The 20,484-nt window shown below is 44.8% G+C and overlaps 1 protein-coding gene across 4 annotated transcripts in view; it reads left to right on the top strand.

The window, feature by feature from the left end:
• The window catches only part of GPSM2 (G protein signaling modulator 2), an 822,550-nt gene that overhangs the window by 22,262 nt on the left and 779,804 nt on the right, over nt 1-20,484 (top strand). For 3 of the 4 annotated variants that reach the window (XM_069641854.1, XM_069641856.1, XM_069641859.1), the window contains exon 2: nt 3,182-3,474. The exons of the other annotated variant lie outside the window; for it this stretch is intronic. In XM_069641854.1, coding sequence (XP_069497955.1) covers nt 3,413-3,474 — 62 coding nt within the window. In that variant the 5' untranslated portion in view covers nt 3,182-3,412. The remainder of the gene's footprint in view (nt 1-3,181; nt 3,475-20,484) is intronic. 4 annotated transcript variants of the gene reach the window in all.

The following is a 20,484-nucleotide window of genomic DNA, read 5'->3' as shown; positions in this document are numbered from 1 at the left end:
CACGCCTCCCCACCCTAGTTTCCCCAAACAATCTATGGTTGAATAATGCCCCGTTTATTTTCTTACTTTCATCCGCCCGTTGATCATTATCTTGCAGCTCCACCTCCCTTACCATCTCTTGCCTACCTACGCACATTCAGTGAAACATAATCTGGCTTGTACCCAAATGCCCCTTTCTACTTCTGAAGTGGTACGATTTTACAGCCTCTCCATTTCTTGATGTGGTGACCTAAACCACGTCCTATTACACGCTATTAAAAAATGTATGTTTTCAGATCCAGAACTTTCAAAGGCAAGTGCAACTACGGTTTAAGTGATCGATACTATTAAGGGTGCATTTGAAAAATTAACTTAGGCATGATGTACCTTAAACGTTTATGAAAGCATTCAACACACATACATCCATTGCTTTGTTACTTTCGAGAGCAGAAATAGTGAATAGACTTGGAAATCGGTGCTTGGCCTGCCCAAATCTGTCTCAATGGCAGCACTCAGGCGGGAACTGTCTTTTGTCCCTTGCCGCAACAGTGGAGCAGGGCACTATGCAATTATACAGGAAAACTCTTCTGCCGGACAGCTTACCTATATACAGGGTGATCGCTGAAGAGATTAAAAACCACCACTGTAAAATACTAAACATATGGGCAGAGGACCTAAAGGTCGAGTTGAGTGACTTAGCTTGTACTGAAGACGACCTGAAAGCAAACCTGCAAAGAGTCAAATTCAAAATGGAATGCAGAGACTGGATTGTAACATCTGAAAAAGCGGAAGCCAACAAACTCTTAAAACACTTGCCACCAAACTTAAACAAACTAAAAACTCCTCTGGCCTACTGCTCCAAATTTCCAGACAAACGGCTGATGAAAACCTTCATGAGAGCAAGCCTGAACCTCCTCCCTACTCATGAAATTTTAGCCATTAGATTACAGACAAACATTAATGAGTGCAGACTAATCGAGACGCCTAAACAAACAAACTCAAGATACCTTCTGATGCATTGCTTTTAGATGAGACAAGATAGAGCAGCGTACTTGACTCAGTTATGCGCTGACCTGTCAATCGCAGAAGAGGAAGTATGGTGGAACCGTTTGATCACTGGGGAAAACACAAAATGGACTATTGCCACGGCAAAGCTGTTTGAAATTGCCTTTAAAAAGATCAAATCACGTCCAAACTCGCTGGACTACGATTGCGTGTCGGAGACTCTTAAAACCCTGGGCAAACTTATGTTGGGGTTTCTCATGACCTATCCATGATCTGTGCGCTGTTCTTTTGTTCTACCTGCTCATGTCTCTCCATCTATTTTCGTAGTCTTTGTTTGTTTTCGTTTTGCTCTTTTCACTTCTACTATCTGATTTGATCTGTTCAAGACCTTGTAAAAATCGCAATTTGATTACATACAAGTAAATAAAAAAAAATAGACTTCAAATACCTAAACTTCTTGAAGTAAAAAAGGCATGCGTTAGTTTTCATGAAACACCAATTATCTTAAAATGTGATATCTGTATGGGCATTGAATGCAGAAAGAAAGCACAGAATGCAATGGCAGTGGCATTCCATGGAGGATGGTTTGGAGGCTGTTTTCGCAGGAGCCATTTGTGTGTTTTATGTAGGGATGTTGAACCGAATTTTGGCTTACAGTAAGTATTCGGCCGAATTTTGGAAGAAAATCAACTATTCGGCTTTGCCCGAATACTTCCTGGAATACTTACTCGAAGAAAGTCCAGTCCGCTTTTTATGATTGGCTATACCTCTGTGTTTTGAGGGAGATAGCTAATCCTAGAAAAGCAAGAACAGGCTGCTGAAGCCAAATAAGGCATTTCCTTATTGGCTGCAGCAGCCTGCCCCAGCCCTGCTGCTGCAAGTTAAGCCCCCCTCCAACGTCCGACCCAAATCGGCATCAGGGACCACCAGAGCAAGGCCATGCGACTAACACTGAATTGTGCTGAGGGGAGGTGGTCGCCACCCCCTCCCCATTTTTTTATTTAAAATAATTAAAAGGCATTGACGCCTTCCAGGGCAACTACCCAGTTACCCCCCTCACCCTATATACCCTCCCACACACACAATTTGTGCTGGGGGTGTTGCCTGGCCTTGTCTTGGCAGCACCTAACTCATTTGAAAAACAGAAAAAGTAGCCATTTTGGCAACCCCCACTATTGTTGTGGGGGCATGCCGGACCTTGCCCTGGGGACCATCCTCAAATTTTTCAAAGAAAAGTATCAGCAGGGTTCCATCATGGCAAGACCCAGCGCACACCTTAATTGTGCTGTGGCGGGTGCCTGGCCCTGCCCTGGCGCCCCCTATTTTTTTTAATAAAAAAAAAAGAAAAAGCTGCAGCAGGGGCAGCCAGGGCAAGACGTAGCGATCCAAGAATTGTTGCTGATTGGGGGACGTCGGTGAGGGGGAAGGGGGGGGTCCCCCGTGCCTTGCCCTGGCAGCCTCCCAAGATTTCTTTTTTTTTTTAATACAGCATATGGGGTAGCTGGGGCAGGACCCTGTGACCCCTGTTGCACCGAGATTTAAAATACAAAACATTATGGGGGCCTACCGGGACAAGGCCCACTATTTCCCCCCCCCCCACTTCCTTTTGAAACATTTGGGGGGGGGGTTTGCGCCGGGCATTGCCCTTGCGAACTGTGCTTATTGTTTTGTAAAACTATTCGGTTCTGGCAAAGTACTTGGACTAACTGTTCGTTATTTGGACGAATTGTCAAATCTCAATTCGGTACAGCCCGTTTTATGGTCGGCAGGAGGAGAAAATAACCCCCAACCCTTAGTGAAGTAAAAAAAAAGTATTGCCATACAGAGGAAGAAATCGTAATTTTGTCATCATAATTTTAATATAAATTAAGAGTACATGACTGGAAGTCGCAGAACAGCATTCCGAGATGGGTGGACCCTAATCTGCATAAAATGGTTGGTTTGGCGTTGGAAAATCCCAATGTCACTAATTGATCCTTAAGGCCGGACTTCGTTAATACCCCAGGTGTACCTGCTTCTTTTGGCGGTACTTTTATTTCAGCCGCCTGCTTGCTGTTTACAGTGTCCCTGTTAATGTGTCATTGCCGAGCCAGCACTGGCAGCAGATCTACCGCGGCTTGGCTTTCAGCTTAACTAAAGGTTGCTATGCGCGTTGAAAACGAGACCTCAAGCAAAGCATCTTGTGTTCCCTCCACAGAACGCCAGCTACCGGAGCTGCACGGGCGGCCGTCTGGACACGTTTGCGAGCTGTGTCTGACTTTGACCTTCTTTTGCTATTAAACAAAGGAGTATTGCCGCTGGGAGCTTAGGATGTATTAGCGTGAGCTCGCGCTCGCTCAGAAACTCGCTGGGAGGTGTTTTGACGGCGCCTGTTTGGTCCACATCAGATACACGGTTTTAGTGGTTTTACTACTGATTATGCAACTCGATGGAGCAAAGTGATGTTTTGGTGAGCGTGCGTGAAGATCATGGATTTCATGTTCGCTACAGGTAAGAAGAATGCGTTTTGCGTTTCAGCAATCCATTTTCATCTGCTTGCAACATAATTGTGCTCAATCTTATTATGTGGGAACTAATAGTTACTTGTTTTCTTATAATATTTGTATTGGTGAGCAGCCAGGTGGGCTTTGAGATCAGTCATAGTCCTTGCATGCTTCACACTGCTTGGTTTCAATGCGCTTCTTTACCTGCACGCCTTATTAGGATTGTGTATTCCACCATGAAAATAACCTTCATTGTTTTTAAGTTTTATTTGTATTTTATTTTTTTACCAACTTGAAATGTACAGAAGAAGTTTCCCATCTGTGTGAATGTACAGGTGTGGTATTATGCTAAAATAGCAGTGTGTTGGGGGTATCCTTCACTGTCCATAGCTGCATAGTTTAGTCCTGCCTGTTTGTTAGATCAGAGCCCTAGGTACTGCCTCGGAGTTAAGTGGGCCACTTGAAGGTCATGCATGAATTTGTTCACCCTGTCACTTTGAACAGTGGCATTTCAACGACTAGCCTATTTTTTTAAGGTGCCTGCTTAGCTGCCTTTGAAAATGATGGTTAGGGACACTTTGGTGTCTGTTATTTTATTTTTTGGGGGGAGGGTGGGAAAGAGACGAACGATACTACACTCTAAACCGCAAACATTGGGAGGCATCCCAACTTTTTCCACGTGTCGTCCTTTCCTTATCTCTGATCTTGTTTGCTCTGTAGTGACTGCCATTTTGTTGTAATTATTTAACTTGTCTCATTATGGCAAGTGGATTTCAGCTTTCCAGATTTAATTCCTATTCATAAAATTGATAACGAGGAATCTACATCAATGAATGGGCAGTTTGTCTCCTAAACTTGGCTCAGCCAGGTGGTGCTGTAAATGGGAGGTTAGATGATTAAAATGTTTTGACATGCCCTAGACACCGTTTCACATCCTGTACCAGGTCGGAGCCAAAGCAAAGTAAGTTTTCAAATTGATTGTTTCACTAATACAATTTATCTTCAGATTCTCCCCTCTCCATTGGCTGATATCCAACAGTTCTTTATTTCTCCAGGAAAGTACTTTTACGACTCCTTCATACCAGAAAGTAGACACCAACTTTATTCCCCTCAACCCGGTTTCTCTTATGTCCAGAAGATAGAAAACAGTGAATTTCCAGTTTTCCCACTAGCAGATGGGTCAATTTATTTAAGTGCTAAACTGTGCTAACAGGAAAAGGACCCTCAAGAACACCCTAGGCCATTGGAGTCTGGCTAAACAAAATTGCAAAATGAGTTTGTCAGGTGCTTCAGACTTTCATCATGGATTTATAGAGCTTTAACAGCGACAAGTAGCTTTGCAGCTATTCCAGGGCAAGAGAAAGGAGTACAGGACATCAGAACTTTGAAAAGCTCTGGAGGCATTTAGATCAGGCAAGTGCAAAGCGAATTATACAAGTGCAATTGCAATTACGTAATCCGATGTGCCAGTTGTAACAAGCGTGATACAAATGCTTAGAAACGTAAACAAGAAGGTGCAAACAGTATTTGCTAGATAAGATCCGATCATAAGTGTTCAAATTAGGTAAGTGCAATGAGACTCTTATGGTATAGACTGAATGAAAGTGCGCTGGTAAATAAGAGTGCATGTTTTATGACAAATTATGTAATTTTTCAGATAACAATCCGGTACTTTCATACATTAGTACCGAAACTGTTAAAAATAGCTAGTACTGCAACTGTTAAAAATAGCTAGTATGACCACAATTCAAGAGCTAGTATAGCAAAGAAGTGTTTCACACTAAAACAGGCTCGTCATATACAGCCTTTAGCTTCTGCTTCTAGGCCGAATACGGTAAAGAAAATTGTGAGCAATTAATACAACAAACTTCTTTAGTCCAGGTTTCAAACAGCTTGTGTTTGGCCAAAGAATAGAGTTTTCAACAAAACAGAATTACACATTTTAGAATTTGAACTTGCCCAGTATCTCTGCAAACCTATTCGAAATCCAAGCTGGGTTCGCTCCTCTGAATTTGTTAAATTCTCACGACACACAGTTGGCATGGATTCCCAGTATATATTCTCTTTCTCTCTTCCCCCCCGCTCCCCCGCCCATTTCATCCGACTCACTCTGCCGGACACACCATGGATGTTCTCATCTCCTCAGACACCCCCCTCTCATCTCCCTTGGACTGACCACTTTCTGCTTTCCTCCCATCTGAAACTCTCTGTCCCTCGGGCGAAGTCCACCCTAGCACTGCCACCCACCTTCTCGGTTATTCGGCCCATGAAGCATATTTGTTTATTTGTAATGCGCACCAGACCTGAGGGTTTCGGGGCGCAGGTACATGACTATTTTCTGCTTGGGGTTAAATAGTTACAAGTTGCACAATTATAATACAGTTTGATATTTACACTACAGTAATATAATATATACATACATTAGGCAAGGTCAGAAGACATTACATAGAAGGGAGGTTCGAAATGATGTAGTCTATTTACAGTCTATCGTATACTGTCTATATGCAGAGGAGTGGGGTTCGTGCGGTGACTGGCTGTAATTAATGGTAATTTTATTTGAACCAGTTGATGATGTTGTGTTTGAAGTTGAATGTCTTTTCCTCTACTTTCTCTGCTCCTCCTACTCCTGTGGCTGACTCACACTCTGACATAGCCCTCTCTAACCTGCATCTTGCTATCTCCATCACCCTGGACATCCTTGCCCCTGCCATGAGAATCCATCTGAAGCCTACCTCCAAGTGCAACTCTTGATATGACTCCGACTTCGCCGCCCTGAAACGCAGGTGCAGGGTGGGCGAGAGGAAGTGGAGGGCTTCGGGCCTGCTCCAAAGGCAATACAGACTTTGTCATGTCCAAAAAGAGAGTCCACATCGTAGCCCACATCTCTGCGGCCTCTAACAACACGGCCAAACTCTTTCATATCTGCAAGGAGCTAGCCAATCCATCTGCAGTCTCCACCTCTCCTCTTCCCTCCCAGCCACTCTGTACGGTGCTGGCTTCTCACTTCACCACTAACACTCAGGACATCCTGTCCTCTCTCTCCTCCTCCTCTCCCTCTCCTCCTTTATCCTCTTCCTCGCCGACAACACAAGAAAACGTTTCTAGACAAGTCTGATCTATGAAGTGTCGTACAAACAGGTGCTTCCCTGCTCCTCCAGAACTATCAAGGACCACATCGGCACCCTCGCCCCAGCCTTGGCTGATTTCTGCAATCACTCTTTCGCCACTTGATCTTCCCCTATCGCCTCAAGCACTCCCTTGTGCACCCCCTCCTTAAAAAGCGTTTGGCCAATCCTACCTGCCCCACTAACTACCGCCTGATCTCGATCACTCCTTTCCTGGGCAGACTCCTGGAAAATCTGGCCATCTCCCAGCTTACTCTCCACACCAAATCTGTTGATTGCCTTCACGAGCATCAGTCTCGCTTCAGAGCAGCCAGAGGCACAGAAACTGCTCTCCTGAATACCTGTGACGATCTGCTCTCTAATCCTGACTCCAGCCTTTCTTCTGTCCTCAACCTCCTTGACCTTTCACGGTCAATCACGGCATCCTGACCAATCTACTTCGTGAGAACCTGGGCATCACGGATCAGGCCCTGGAGTGGTTGACCTCCTTCCTTTGGGACTGTTCCTCTCCGGTCCAATTTGGGTCCTTTCTCTCTACCACCGCTCTCGCCACATGTGGTGTTCCCCATGGCTCTACTCTCTCACCCTGGCTCTTCAACGTCTACTTGGCCCCTTTGGCCCACCTGATCTCTACATTCTCAAAATGTCAGTGTTATGCGGATGACACTCGGCTCTCTTTCAGGTTCCCCTCAGTCTTCCCTCCTCTCTTGCTCATTCCTGACTGTCTTTCCGCGATTCAGAATTGGTGCCCCTCCAACGATCTCTGCCTTAATGCTAGTAAGAATGAGATCCTTCTCATTGAGACCCCTGCTCCTGCTTTCCCTCTCTCGCTCTGGCCGCCCTACCTGGGCCCTCTTCATCTTCGACTCCTCTCTTTCCTTCTCTCCTCACATCATGGACGTTGCCAAGAAGGCCCACTATCGTCTGCACCTCCTCAGAGGTATTCTTCCTTTTCTCAGTGTCTCCAGAGCCCTGGTTCTCTCTAGGCTGGACTACTACAACAGCCTCTTTCTCAATCTGCCTTACTCTACTCTCCGTCCTCTCCAACTAATCCAGAACAAGACTGCAAGAATTATCCTTGACCTCAAGCCCAGGGACTGTATCTCTCCAGCCCTGAAATCTCTACACTGGCTCCCAGTGGCTGCAAGGATCAAGTTTAAGACCCTCTGCATTGTACACAAGGCTTTCTGGGGAGGTATGCAGTGATAAAATCGCAACAAAAATGTCGCCTGTGCAAAAAAACGTGGCGGAAATGCCATGGTTTAACCTGGTAAAGGTGTACCCCATTATATCATTTAAGTGGAGCGAGGGTTGCCGGGTTGTCCCCCGCTTCCCTTAAATGGTATAATGGGTCCAGGGGTTGCAGGGTTGTCCCCCCTCATCCTTTACATGGATTGCGGCGGCAAAACCACGGCCATTTTTGCAGCAATTCTAACACATGGAACCTCTGGGGCCGTGGCCCGCATTACCTCCAACTCTCTCTTCCTAAATACCTTCCTTCCCGAGCCCTTTGCACAGCTACCTCCAACTCTCTAAGGGTCAGACGCTTCTCCAGGCAGAGAGGGGGGCGGGTGGGGGAGTAGACCGCTCTCCTCTACAGGTGCCTTTCTCCGGAATGGTCTCCCTGCCCCTCTCGAACTTGAGCCAGACCACCTGAAGTTCTGGAGGCAGCTCAAGACCTTCCTTTTCTCCACTGCTTTCTCTCTCCCCTGCTGACCTATCTGCTGCGCGGACTGGTTGCCTGGCTACCCTCAGAGCCTCACTGGGAACCAGGGTCCTCCATAATCAGCCTCCACTGCATTGCCTCTGGACCTACCGTGCACTTGGACTGTAACTGTAACCTCTACAGTCCCCTGCCTCCTTGCACTTACCCAGAGCCGCGCTCCCAGTTTGCACTTCCCACCTCACTCTCCCTGGTACCCCCCCACACCCTTCTCCCCTGTACATGCTGGATCTGAATGACACAAGGCCTAGTAAGATCGTTTGTCTTGCCCTCCCTCTGTCTTCCCTACCTTGTCTTGTCGCGCCTTGAAACACTTGTGAATAGGCACATTATAATTTACACATATCATGTGTTGTGACAAACCCCGGGGTTGTGTCCCGATTTCACACAAAGAAGACACAGGCCCAATTATTAAGTCAGGCTGCGGCCAAAGGAATGGTCGCATTTTCCCAAATACAAATGGCGCTTTAACTGGGACGAAGTAGCCTTGCAGGGATGCAAGGCGGAAGTATCCACAGCATTCTATTTGTTTCTTCAACACTCAAAATATTCCCCTTATAAAAAAACAAAGAAGGTCCACTAGAAAGTTGTTGTGGTTGTAGCAGTAGAAGTTGTAGTAGCAGTAGCAGTGGTGAAGCAGGAGTTGTGGTGGCAGAGACAGCCACAGAATTTGGAGGAGCCGGTGAAGTTGGGGAAGGTGTGAAAGCGAGAAGCAGATAAAAAAAGAAAGAAGTAGATCAAAGTGCTTCATAATTGGGTGGGACCGACAGCAGACCGCTCTGGAAGACTAGTCTGCAGAAAGCAAAGCTTCATGCAGTGGTGCTGCCTGCGTCTTTCCAAAACAGGCCAGCGTCGGTTTCTGGGACATATCCACATGTAACATTGCAGGGTTTGTAATTGCCAGGAGCTTGGACCTATTTAGCGCCTGGTTGTAGCCAAGTAGAGCCTGGTTAACTTGAAACCAAGAGCTACCAGGAGCTACTTGTGACTCCCCAGGCAAGTGGTGCCATACAACTATAGCTATGTAATATTAACTGTTTAGGGTTGAGTATGTGTACTAAAGAGACAATTAAGAGACATTTAATGCATATTGAATAATATATAAATGGAGAAAAAGTTATTGCATCTTATGGAAAAGTTACATTTGCTGTGCACTATGTACTAGCTCCTGGTTCGCCCGGCTTTGCTCCTGCTTAACGGGTGATGTCCGATACCCAGGAGCTGTATTTTGCTCCTGGTCAACAAATCTTAATTTTGACCCCTGCATTGAGGCAGGGATGTAGAAAACCAAGGGTACAGATTGCCTGTGGGTCTGCAGCCTCGTGGAAGCAACGACAACCAGCCCTTATGCAGACGCGAACCTCCCGGGAAAGAGATCACACTGACCTTTTGCAGCACTCACAAAGCAAGAGAAAGTGAAAAAGGTCCTCTGTATCAGCGAAAGGCTTCTTTCAGAACACAGTATATGCGAAAAGTAGCCAGCGAGGACTTCAACACAAACTGCATACCTAATTGGAGCAAGGAGAAAAAGTGCCCAAACGCAAACTGCGTTCTTACAGAGACTGGCACATGACGTCAGGAAAGTCGAAGCAGTCGGCAGACAATCGCTGGCTTCAAATCCAAAGCCGGCATCCCAGCCCGGGACAAATGAGAACACTGGGAGAGTGCAGATAGACGGAGAATGGTGAATGAACCAGCAGACATCTGGATTGAGTTTGCAACTGTCGGGCCGGCGCAGGTGGGCTGTGGAAAAGCCCAGCAGAGCACTACTCCAGTCACTGAGACCATTTGGTGAGGTCCAGCGGGGATAAGCATGTTCAATGAGACCCCCAGAGCAGAGTACCCGCTGCAGGCTGCAGGTACCACTGGGGGTGGGAGGAGGAGAAGACTTTTGAATCGCATGTGAAAGTTAAGGTAAGGGATCACATAACCTATCGCTCGCAAGACTATTGTATAAATAATTAGTGGTTTGTGTAGACCAATAAGTATCGCAAAGCCACGGGAGAAATAAGAGGGAAATAACAAATGTCTCCAAATATTATTATTGGTAGCAACCTCCATTCTTCCTCGTCCCAGCATTTAGCATAAAATTGGCAACCCTGGGCACCAGAACAAAAATACATAAGTCTGACACAGACCACCAAATACCAGAGGAAAGACCAGGCGAAGTGGATTGGCCCCCCTGGCATCTAAGATCCATTTGATAGGGAAGGAAAACACTGCCCAATTAGCGGGTGATCCAACAAGTAAGAGGAACTTACTTGCACTTTATTTTGGGAATATTTGTGCATTTTACTTTCTACCTGGGAACATTGTACAGTAATACTGTAGAAGGCTGCTGGAGCAGGCGAGAAATCTTTTATATTGCCCTTATAATGGATTTTTGCAGTATTCAGAGAGTGAGGGACAGAATAGGTTTGGACACAGGCAGTGAACCTTTAGTTTCGACATCCTGACGACTGTTGCATTAGTTTTGGTTGAGGCAGGGAAACATCTCATAGTTAGGGATAGAAAGGTCTTTTTCCCACTCCTTTTATTATTTGAATAAACACATCCTGACAAAACTACCTGTGTCATTATCTCCTTACGCCGACCCCTCGCATAGTGCTGTGTTTTGTAATAGTCGACAAAATGACAAAAATCAGTTCATAGATGGAGGGGAGGTAGGGCTAACAAAGAGCAGAGATGAAGTAATGGAAAAGGTGGGGAGTTGGGACATCTGTAGTCTAATGGGGGAATTGAGAGAAAGCTGCAATAGCTTTTTTAAAACAAAAAGTGTTGTTACTTCCTGAAGTGTAGTTGGTTCTCTTCTAATCTTAGGACGAGGGGGTTAACATTCCAAGCAGAGGCCCCTGTAGTCTTAGTTTTGGCACTATTTGTTTGTTTCACCAAAGGTCAGTACAACGAGAGTTCTAGAGGCAGACACCCCGAGGTGTTTCAAATTAATGCACATTTTCATTTCATGTATAAGGCGTGAAGTGCTAATGTGCAATATATTACTATTTGTGAAAGCTCCTCCATCCGCTACCGATTTAATGAGGCTGGCAGGTGTGAGAGATCAGAAATGCGACACTGACAAAAAGGTATCGTGTTCTAAATATTTGCCATTCATGAAAAATCAAAAGGGGCGAGATAAACGCCCATCTTTCCTTATCCTAACAAGGATGTCCCTACCTAGAAAACTAAAACTTAAGAAAGATGACCCAGTGTCCAAAAAGTCTCTGACCCTCACACTAATACATAACAAAAGCATACAAGGAATATTTGGCTGTCATCAGTTTAACAAAACGGTGTAAAAGTTAAAACTTGCAGGTTTTAGAAAGTAATCCTTATGACCAGGGTTGGGCTCCCTTCACCTGGATCGACTCAGGAATACCCCTGGAAAAGTTCTGATTCAACAAAGCTCTGTTCAGTTCGACACACCATGTCTTTTCCCTCCACTGCGTCCTTCCACTTGATAAAGTAAATGTCTCTTTCATAAACACCTGTTAAAAAATCAAAGCAATTGTTGTCCTCCACAGAATCCTTCCTGGCAAGGCAAATGTTTCTCACAAAACACAAGTTCATAATCCAAGGCAATTGTTATATGAGGATGCAAAGCAATTATTAGCATATCACACTTGTTCTTCCAATGGAATACTTTTGTCAGGGTAGCACAGCAATTACCTTTTTGGTGATGCAACAGTTTGTCAAAATGATAAGAGTTGACACATTTTTGCCACAACTACACTTCTTCAAATCCTCTTCTTTTCTGGTTTACTCACCTGCCAGGAAGAAAACTCCTACAACTACAATTGGTCTTCGTGGTAATATTTGTTCCAAGGTTCTCGACACCAGTATCCCATGTGAGGAGAGCTGATCAATGGCTGTCTCATTTTTTTATTTTTTATTTCTTTTATAGTCTCTTGACTCTTGGCAATGTGGGTTACAGGATTCCCCAAACCGTAAACTCAAGAAAGGAGAATTGCGCCCAAGTTTCCTCTTGACTTCTCCTTGATAACCCTTTGGCTGTTGGCAATGTGAGTCACAGGTTTCCCCAAGTTGTTATCCCATAAAAGGGGAACTGCGCCCTTGTTGCCTCTTTACTTTATTTGTTCGGTATTCAGAATGATTGTTTACTGCCTAATGTCCTGCTTGGAGCGCCCCAGGGTCACCTTTAACTTGAGTCCAACTCACCAGTCTCATTTGGCGTCTCCGCTTCACTTTCTGCTGCTGCAGCAGACCTTCCGCGTTCTGCTCACTTCGTTGCCAACTTCGGCATAACTTTAGCAGTCTGCACAGCTCTTCTCCGGAGCTGTGCCAGCTACGTTGGGCCTCTGCGTCCTCCTACACACAGAAGAAACTCACGTCGGGTTGGGAGCACGTCTCCCATAGAGCTCGGCTTCTCTTCCTGTGACAGTCCATGATGCCGCGTCCTTCTGTGTGCACTTTACAGTACAGCACGCTTTCCCTTCCTGCCTCGACTTCAGCTGGCAATCTTCCTTCTGCTACTGTGGCAATCCCAGAACTCTGGACTATTTCTGTCTGTACTACTCCTCCTGTGCCTCCTTCCTGCTGTAGCTCGTTCTTGGGTTTAAATGTCCCGCCCAGGTGCCTTGCTCTAAAACAACTAGACTGCACATTCTGTTCAATAGGGTATATAGTCATTTGGTCGAAAACAAAAATGTCGAAAGTCGCAATGTAGAAAAAAAATAGTAAAAAAAAAAAAAGTCGAATTTTTTTTTTCAATACGTTTTTTTTTTCGAAAACGGGGGGGTTCCCCTCAACCCCCCCTTTTTATAATTTTTTTTTTATTTTACCCATTTTTTATACTTACCAAACCCAAAAAATACATATAAATAAAAAAATATTAGATTCGACATTTTTTTGTATCAACATTTTTGTCATTCGACTTTTTATTTTCGACATTATGACTGCACACCGTTCAATAGCACCTCTGATTCTTACAAACTGAGTCCCTCTTCCTCTTCCTTGTCCAAGTACCACAGGCATTATGGATCCTGATGTCCATAGTGGTGTTGGTCCTTTGACATAGAATTCGTTTTGATTGCTTTGTGAACTGAGAGTTGGCAGAGTTAGAGGATGTAAGGTTTGTGATTTAATATTGGGGTTAGGACCTGTAACTAAGACAGAATCATGACAATTAGAAGATGTCCTATTTAATTCCTGAACTCCCAAGGTACAAACCTTATTCTGTTTAAATTACTTTTCAAAGCATGTTCTTTGTGTAGTTCCATGGGAGGGACTTGTGCAATGACAGCATGCCATTAGGTATTTGGGAATTATAGGACTCTCATCCTCACAAGAAGATGAATAACGCGCCTCTCTCAAAGGAGTCACTACTTCCCCCCCCGACAGCCATCTCCTCCCATGTGATCCTCCCTCCAGATACTGCCCCCAGGGTTAGGATCAGGTAGTGGCTGCCTTCTCCTAGCCACACCGGGGAGATCCTAGGCTGGAGTTCAATGATGGCTCTGCAGGATTCATCACAGAGGGGTGTAAAATAGTTGTACAGAATGCGTAATCAACTGACTCAAATGCCAAGAAATGCATACACGGTGAGAGAAATATAAAACCATAACCCTTTATTTAATTTGGGCCGGAAACGAGACCTTTTCCGTGCACTATAACCTTATACATGGATCAAGAATATAGTTCCCATTAATTCATATAACCAGTTAGTTTGGCCAGGGATCAAGTTCAGCCCATTAATGAAACCCTCTCCCTCCAAAAAATGCATGTTGATTATCAGTGAGCCCTATGGGGGGGGCGGGGGGGGGGAGGAGGAGGAGGAGGAGGAGGAGGAGGAGGAGGAGGAGGAGGAGGAGGAGGAAGAAGAAGAACTGGCCAATGCTCCCTCTAAGCTGTGCCCATACCCAGCCTCCACCTGGATGCTGCTTAAGAGTTTTTATCAGCGCACACAGACAATTCCCACCTTCTCAAGGATTACTAAGGCACAAGCCACAGAAGTTACTTTAATAAAGTGACATTACACTATCTAGTCTTGATTCTGGTATAGTCTATTTATATTACCCTATGAAGTGTGACCTTAAAAAAAGGAATACATCATCAAGAGGTTAAGAACTAATATGACAAAATTACTCCATGAAGAGAAGATCTAATCAAGATAGGCCTGCACACATTAACCAAATAACCTTCCCTCCCAACACTTGACTCACCCACACTGAACACCTTATTACTCTAGCTTCCACGGCAGGCCACATTTAGAGATTATGAACAACCTTGACTTTCTACCTTGACTTTGCTAACGGTTACCATACTTGCACCTAGATTCATTTCATGTTTGTTGTATTATGAATAATGCTTAAGCACCAGAATTTCTGTTACTCTTGGCGCCTTACCAGAAACTTCACCCTCAAAATAGAGAGCACACTTAAATAGTCCTTGACGGTGGCGACCTGAAGACCCTTTCTTGCTAAATGAAGTAGAAAAGACAGCACTTTAGAGATGTCACATAGAAAAGGACCCACATCCTGTGCTCTGCACCAGATGCAGAATTTTCACAATTCCTATGCAATAGCCTTTCAGAAATAAGGTGTGCAGGTTGAACGTGTGTACACTATGGGGAAGTACTAGACCCCTCTCCTAAGAGAAAGTTTGTCCACCGGGTAAGACTATGTGATGGTCACATCCAGAAGGTCTGAGTACCACGTCCTCCAGGGCTATCGGGATCATTGTTGCTTTATACCTTTTCAACCTCCTGACCACGTGAGAAATGATTGGAATCCATCACAATGCATATAGGAGCCGGAAGTTCCAGGCTACCAAAAACACATCCCTAGTGTTCCTCTTGGGGGAAACTCCCTGGAGAAGAAAGGTTTGCACTTTCTGTTCACACTGGACTTGAAGAGATCTACTTGTGGGGTTCTCCAGAGAGCAAAGATCTCTAGAAGGACTTCATGGCACAGCTCCCACTCGTGGAAGGGTGCACCCTGCCTGCTCAGGGTGTCCGCAACTGTACTCTCCTTCCCGGTGAAGTTTTTTGCAGATGGGGAGATCATGTTCTGTAATGCCCAGAACCAGAGCTGAATCGCCGCTATGCACATTGGGAGTGACTCTAGAATGCCTCTCCTGTTAATGTAATGCATGACCACGGTGTTGTCCATCAATATCAGGACAGTCTTCCTCTGTATGGAGGACAAAAATGCCATCAGTGCCTGTCTGATTGCTCCCTCAGCTCTTAACAGGCTTATGTGAAGCTTTGTCTCTGCCAGGGACCACAGCCTGCTCGCTCAGAGTCCACTTGTTCAGGTGAGCGCACCAACCTTTCAGAGAAGCATCCATTACTATGGTCTTCTCTTGCCACGGTTGCCAAAATGGTTCTCCCACCATTACGTTCTCCCTATAAGTCCACCAAAGGAGATCCTGAGTATCTCTGTTCAGGACTTGAATCAAGCCGTCATACTGCCAGAGAACTGCGGCCATTGAGATCTGAGAGCCCATTGGAGCGACCTCATTCTCAACCGGGCCTCTGGCACCAGAAAGATGCAGGATGCAAAGTGGCGAGCAATGGTTGGAAGTTTCAGAGCTGGCAGGTATTGGGTGTTCTGAAATCTGAATTTAAGTGCATTTCTGAATATAGTCACTGTTGAATTTGGGTACATTTTTTAGAGTAGCCAGTGTGTTTAAACTTAACTGAATTTCTGAGTATAGAAACAGAAATGAATTTAGGTGCCTGTTTGAGTGTGGCCACCGTGTTTGATCTTGACTGCATTTTTCAGTATAAGGAACGCATTGTGCCAATAGTAAGACACAAACAAGTGACCACAGTCCAAGGGTGTTAGTTTATCACACCCTTGCGAAAGTTCAACAATCTGTTCAATAAGTGAGATATATAAAATCTGTTAATTGCTCCTCCTGCAAAGCATTTCTTTAAAGAAAAAAAAGTCTAATTTCATTTAGTTGAATTTTCCAGCACAACTAGTGTTTCCTACAGTATTCAGCGATTCCAAGGGTTTCTCTTAAAATCTTTTGGGAGCAATACAACCAAAGTATAGCTCAGAAGGGCAAAATGGCCTTTTCTATCGCCGCTATTGATCGAAAATAGTACCCCTCAGTGTCATCACAGGTGTTGAGCAGAACTCAAATATATACATCAAATGTATAACCTATATAGATCTCGCCATGTGACTCTGCTGCATTTCATATCTTAGCCTATGGCTACAGTGCATAGTCAATGATACAAATCAGTTGCAAGATTTCTGGCTCGGTACACACCTCCTATTAAACCATAAACGCACAACACACAAGAATAAACCTACTGCCAGCTTTGCTATGCATAATTGCCTAATAAAGAAAGAAACAGCAGTCCCAATTCTTCTGGAAATACAAAGTATTATTTGAGGGATCAAAATAAGCTAAAAACAGTTGGTTGCTGTTGGCATCAACCTCTAAGCAGTAGCTACATCTGGAAATAAAAGAGCTAGTACAGCACTGACCGCGCACTGGAACGGATGTGAGCTGCCACCAACTCTTTCTGGGCTTTAAAACGATCCCCCGGTGGTGGGTTGGAAGGAGTCAGACATGTTGAAGACATTCTAGATGATCTGTAATGAAATTATAAGAATAAGGCCTGTCTGTCTCTATTGCTAGAGGGAAATACCCTACCTATCTAAAGAACTAAAGGTGCACATTGGATGTCAGGCAGTCCAAAGTAAAAATGTTTTCCATCCAAACTAACTTTACCTGACCCTAGCACTGTGTGTTGTGTGTGTGTGTGTATATATATATATATATATATATATATATATATATTGCATAATGCTTGGGTATGTCTCTGTACTCAGCTGATGCAATTTATCAGTGTTGGGTTTCCCTCTGATGTCCAAGTGCACCTGTGTGTGCCCTAACTTCTTCAACAGCTATCATTTTAACAAACAGAATGGGCACGGTTCTACGCAGTCACCGCCACATTCCACTATGGCAAACATTCGGAATAATTTCAAGTTACTTCTTTCACCTCCACTTCTCTTCATACAGGGCATGGCTCTAGTGTCAATGAACAGTTAATTACTGGAACACTGTTTCATTCTCTAAAGTGTGAAACGCTGTAGGACGAATGCCTCCTCATGAGCTAAAACTGAAAGTAGGTGCTGTAATTATGCTACTATACAAATGTATGCCATCACAGGGACTCTGCACTGGAACAAGGGTGACAATTACGCATCTACAAAGACACTTCATAGAGGCCTGTGTAATCGATGGATTGAACTTGGATACTGTTCATATACCGTGCATACCTCTCATTCCGTCTAATACAAATATGCCTTTCAAGTTCAAAAGAAGACAGTTTCCTATATGTTTTAGCCTTTTCAACGTTTAGCCTTTTCAATGACCATTAATAAGTCACAGGGACCTACACCATCTACCTGTAAGCGACCAGTGGTAATTCTGACACTTAAGAAGTGGGACAGAAATGACCCTATAAATTACAGACCGTTATCGACCTTTAAGATATGCTAGAATGGTGTATGTTAACCCTGGAACAGCTAGTATATAACTAAATTAAATAGGCCAAGAGAATGTCTTTTTTCCCCTGGTCTTCTCTTCTGATCTCTTTATGTACAGGTTTCTGTTCTGTACAGATATTTCTTAATGTAATCTCCTTTGATAGTCTCTTTTATCAACTCTTGTAGTTCTCCAAAAATACTCTTGGGTTTCGTACATTCTGTGATCCTATACTTAGAATATCTTTCCTTCAAATAGTTCATCACACTTTTTTTTAAATCACTTTAAAAAAAAAAGATTTTATTAATTTTATTCAAACCAAACAACAATACAAACCAAACACGCAGTGCATTTTACAACAGTTTCATCATTCACCAATTAATCTTGGTCACTGCCCCCCCCCATCCCACCCCCCCTTTATGAGCCTATTTGCTTCACGTGGCGGGGTCCCGCTTCCCGCGGATTCTGTCGGATCTTGTATTGCTCCAAACAGTTCTGCTATTAATAATTTCCATGCCATCAGGGTACCCGCTTCTCCCCCCCCCCCCTATGTTGCTCGCCTCTTGCCATACCATTGTTTCAGCCTCTGCCCATTTCTGCAACTCCCTCCACCCGTGGCTTGTGACACGTCTACCATCCCATGGCAATCCTTGGTTTTGCAAGCACATGTGCCAAATCATTTAGTTTCCCAACATGTTTAAGTTTTTGTGATCTGGGGAACCCTCCCAGCAAGCAGGCTCAAGCCGTGTTTATGATGATCGTGACCCCCTTTTCTGCTAGTTTTTGTGCCACTTCACCCCAGAAACGCTCAATTACCGGGCATGACCAAAGCATGTGTGTCATGTCAGCCTTTTCCTTGTCGCATTTGGGACATGCCTGTCGCCCAGTGTTTTCGAACTTGGATATCCTCAGGAGTCATGTATGCTCTGTGCGTTATATACAATTGTATTTGTTTTAGTCTCGCATTTCTTGACACCTTCTTGTGGTATCCCAGGGCACGTTTCCACATCCCATTCTCTATCGGGGCTCCTACTTCCGCTTCCCAGTCTAGGGAAGCTCCTTCCCGACCTTAGTCATCACCATCTCATACAGTCTAGAAATCTCATGCTCCCCTTCCGATATGTCATATGTTGCCCCCATGATAGCATCTGGTCCTTCTGCCAATACTGTTTCAGGCCACGTTTTCCGAATTCTCTGTACCATTCTATGATACGTAACATACTGGCCTCTTATGTAATCCCGCTTCTTCCCCAAGCACTTTGAAATCTTTAATGGTCCCCTCTTGCCAAAGGTCCCCTAACGTTACCAACCCCACCGATTCCCAGAAGGTCCTGATAATCGGCCTCAGCTGTTTATCTCCCCCTGCCAATGCAACCAGCGGTACCTGCGGGGAGCATGGGAATGGGTCCTCCATCCAGCATGTTCGACGCCGCATCATCATCCCAGGGCGCTCTTTCATTTCTGACTCGGGCAGCCAGATCATTTCTCTTAAGTAAAACGGGGCACAATCATGCCCAAACAACCTTAGTTCAGGGGTCGCTTCATCCGAGAGCCATTTGGCCACATATTGTAGCTGGCTCGCTACATAAAAAAACCTCAAAATTAGGCAGTTTGATCCCCCCCCCTTTTCATAAAATTTCTGCAGCTTCCATAGCGCCACTCTGTTCCGGGTACCATGCCACAGGAAGTCCCTATACATACTGTTCAGTTTAGCAAAAAACTTCTTGGGTATCATGTGTGGAATATTACTAAAATAATGCAGAAGCCTAGGTAGGATCACCATCTTCAGCATTGCACCTCGTCCCATCATTGCTAGGGGCAACTTCTCCCAGAAATTCATGCATTTCTCATTTTTTTTTTCTTTTTTTTTTTTTTTTTCACAACCTCGGTGTTGTGCCTATGTTCCTCCTCTTCTTCCGTGTGGTACACGTCTATCCCAAGGTATCGGAAAGAACTAACCGCCCATGGTATTTGTAACACCGGTAACCTTTTCACAGGGGTTCCCTTATAGCTGCCCAGCGGAAAAATGCCAGATTTTTGAGGATTCACCTCAAACACTTGTGTATAGGCGCGTTACAAATACCATATCATATCATATCATATCATATCCCGGACAGCCCCGCATACCTCTCCATCACTTCCAGGATGTACTGGAGATTTTCTTCTGGGTATTTCAAGTATAGTAACAAATCATCCGCATATAAGGATATTGGGTGTCGTTCCCTCCCTACCTCAAAACCTATCATATCATATATTGTTGCCTGAGGTATATTGCTAGGGGTTCCAGGGCTAGAATGTAAAGCATCTGGGACCAAGGGCTCCCCTGCCTGGTGCCTCTACTAAGTTGCCACCTCTCGGATATCACTGATCCTGTTTGAACTCTGCCTAGCGGCTCACTATATAGCATCTTCACCCACCTAATGTAACCGGGCCCCATTCCGTACCCTTCCAGGGCCGCCAGCAGCCATAACCCCTTGACCGAGTCGAAAGCGTTTACCGCGTCTAAAGACACAATCTTCATTCTGCCTTCTGTCTTACTACCCCATTCGACCACCTGGTGGAGTCGCCTGTGATTATGAGTTATGTTCCTATTTGGGACATAGCCCGTTTGGTCTGGGTGTTTTAATTTGCTAATTACTCTTTGCAATCTGTTTGCCAGGACAGCCGTCAATATCTTGCTGTCTTGGTTCAGCATCGACAA

The sequence above is a fragment of the Ambystoma mexicanum genome, chromosome 1q (genome assembly GCF_040938575.1).
Source record: "Ambystoma mexicanum isolate Mex_15411 chromosome 1q, UKY_AmexF1_1, whole genome shotgun sequence".
Classification (NCBI taxonomy): domain Eukaryota; kingdom Metazoa; phylum Chordata; class Amphibia; order Caudata; family Ambystomatidae; genus Ambystoma; species Ambystoma mexicanum.
The sequence above is the reverse complement of the archived record's forward strand: the minus strand, read 5'-3'. Positions and strand labels throughout refer to the sequence as shown.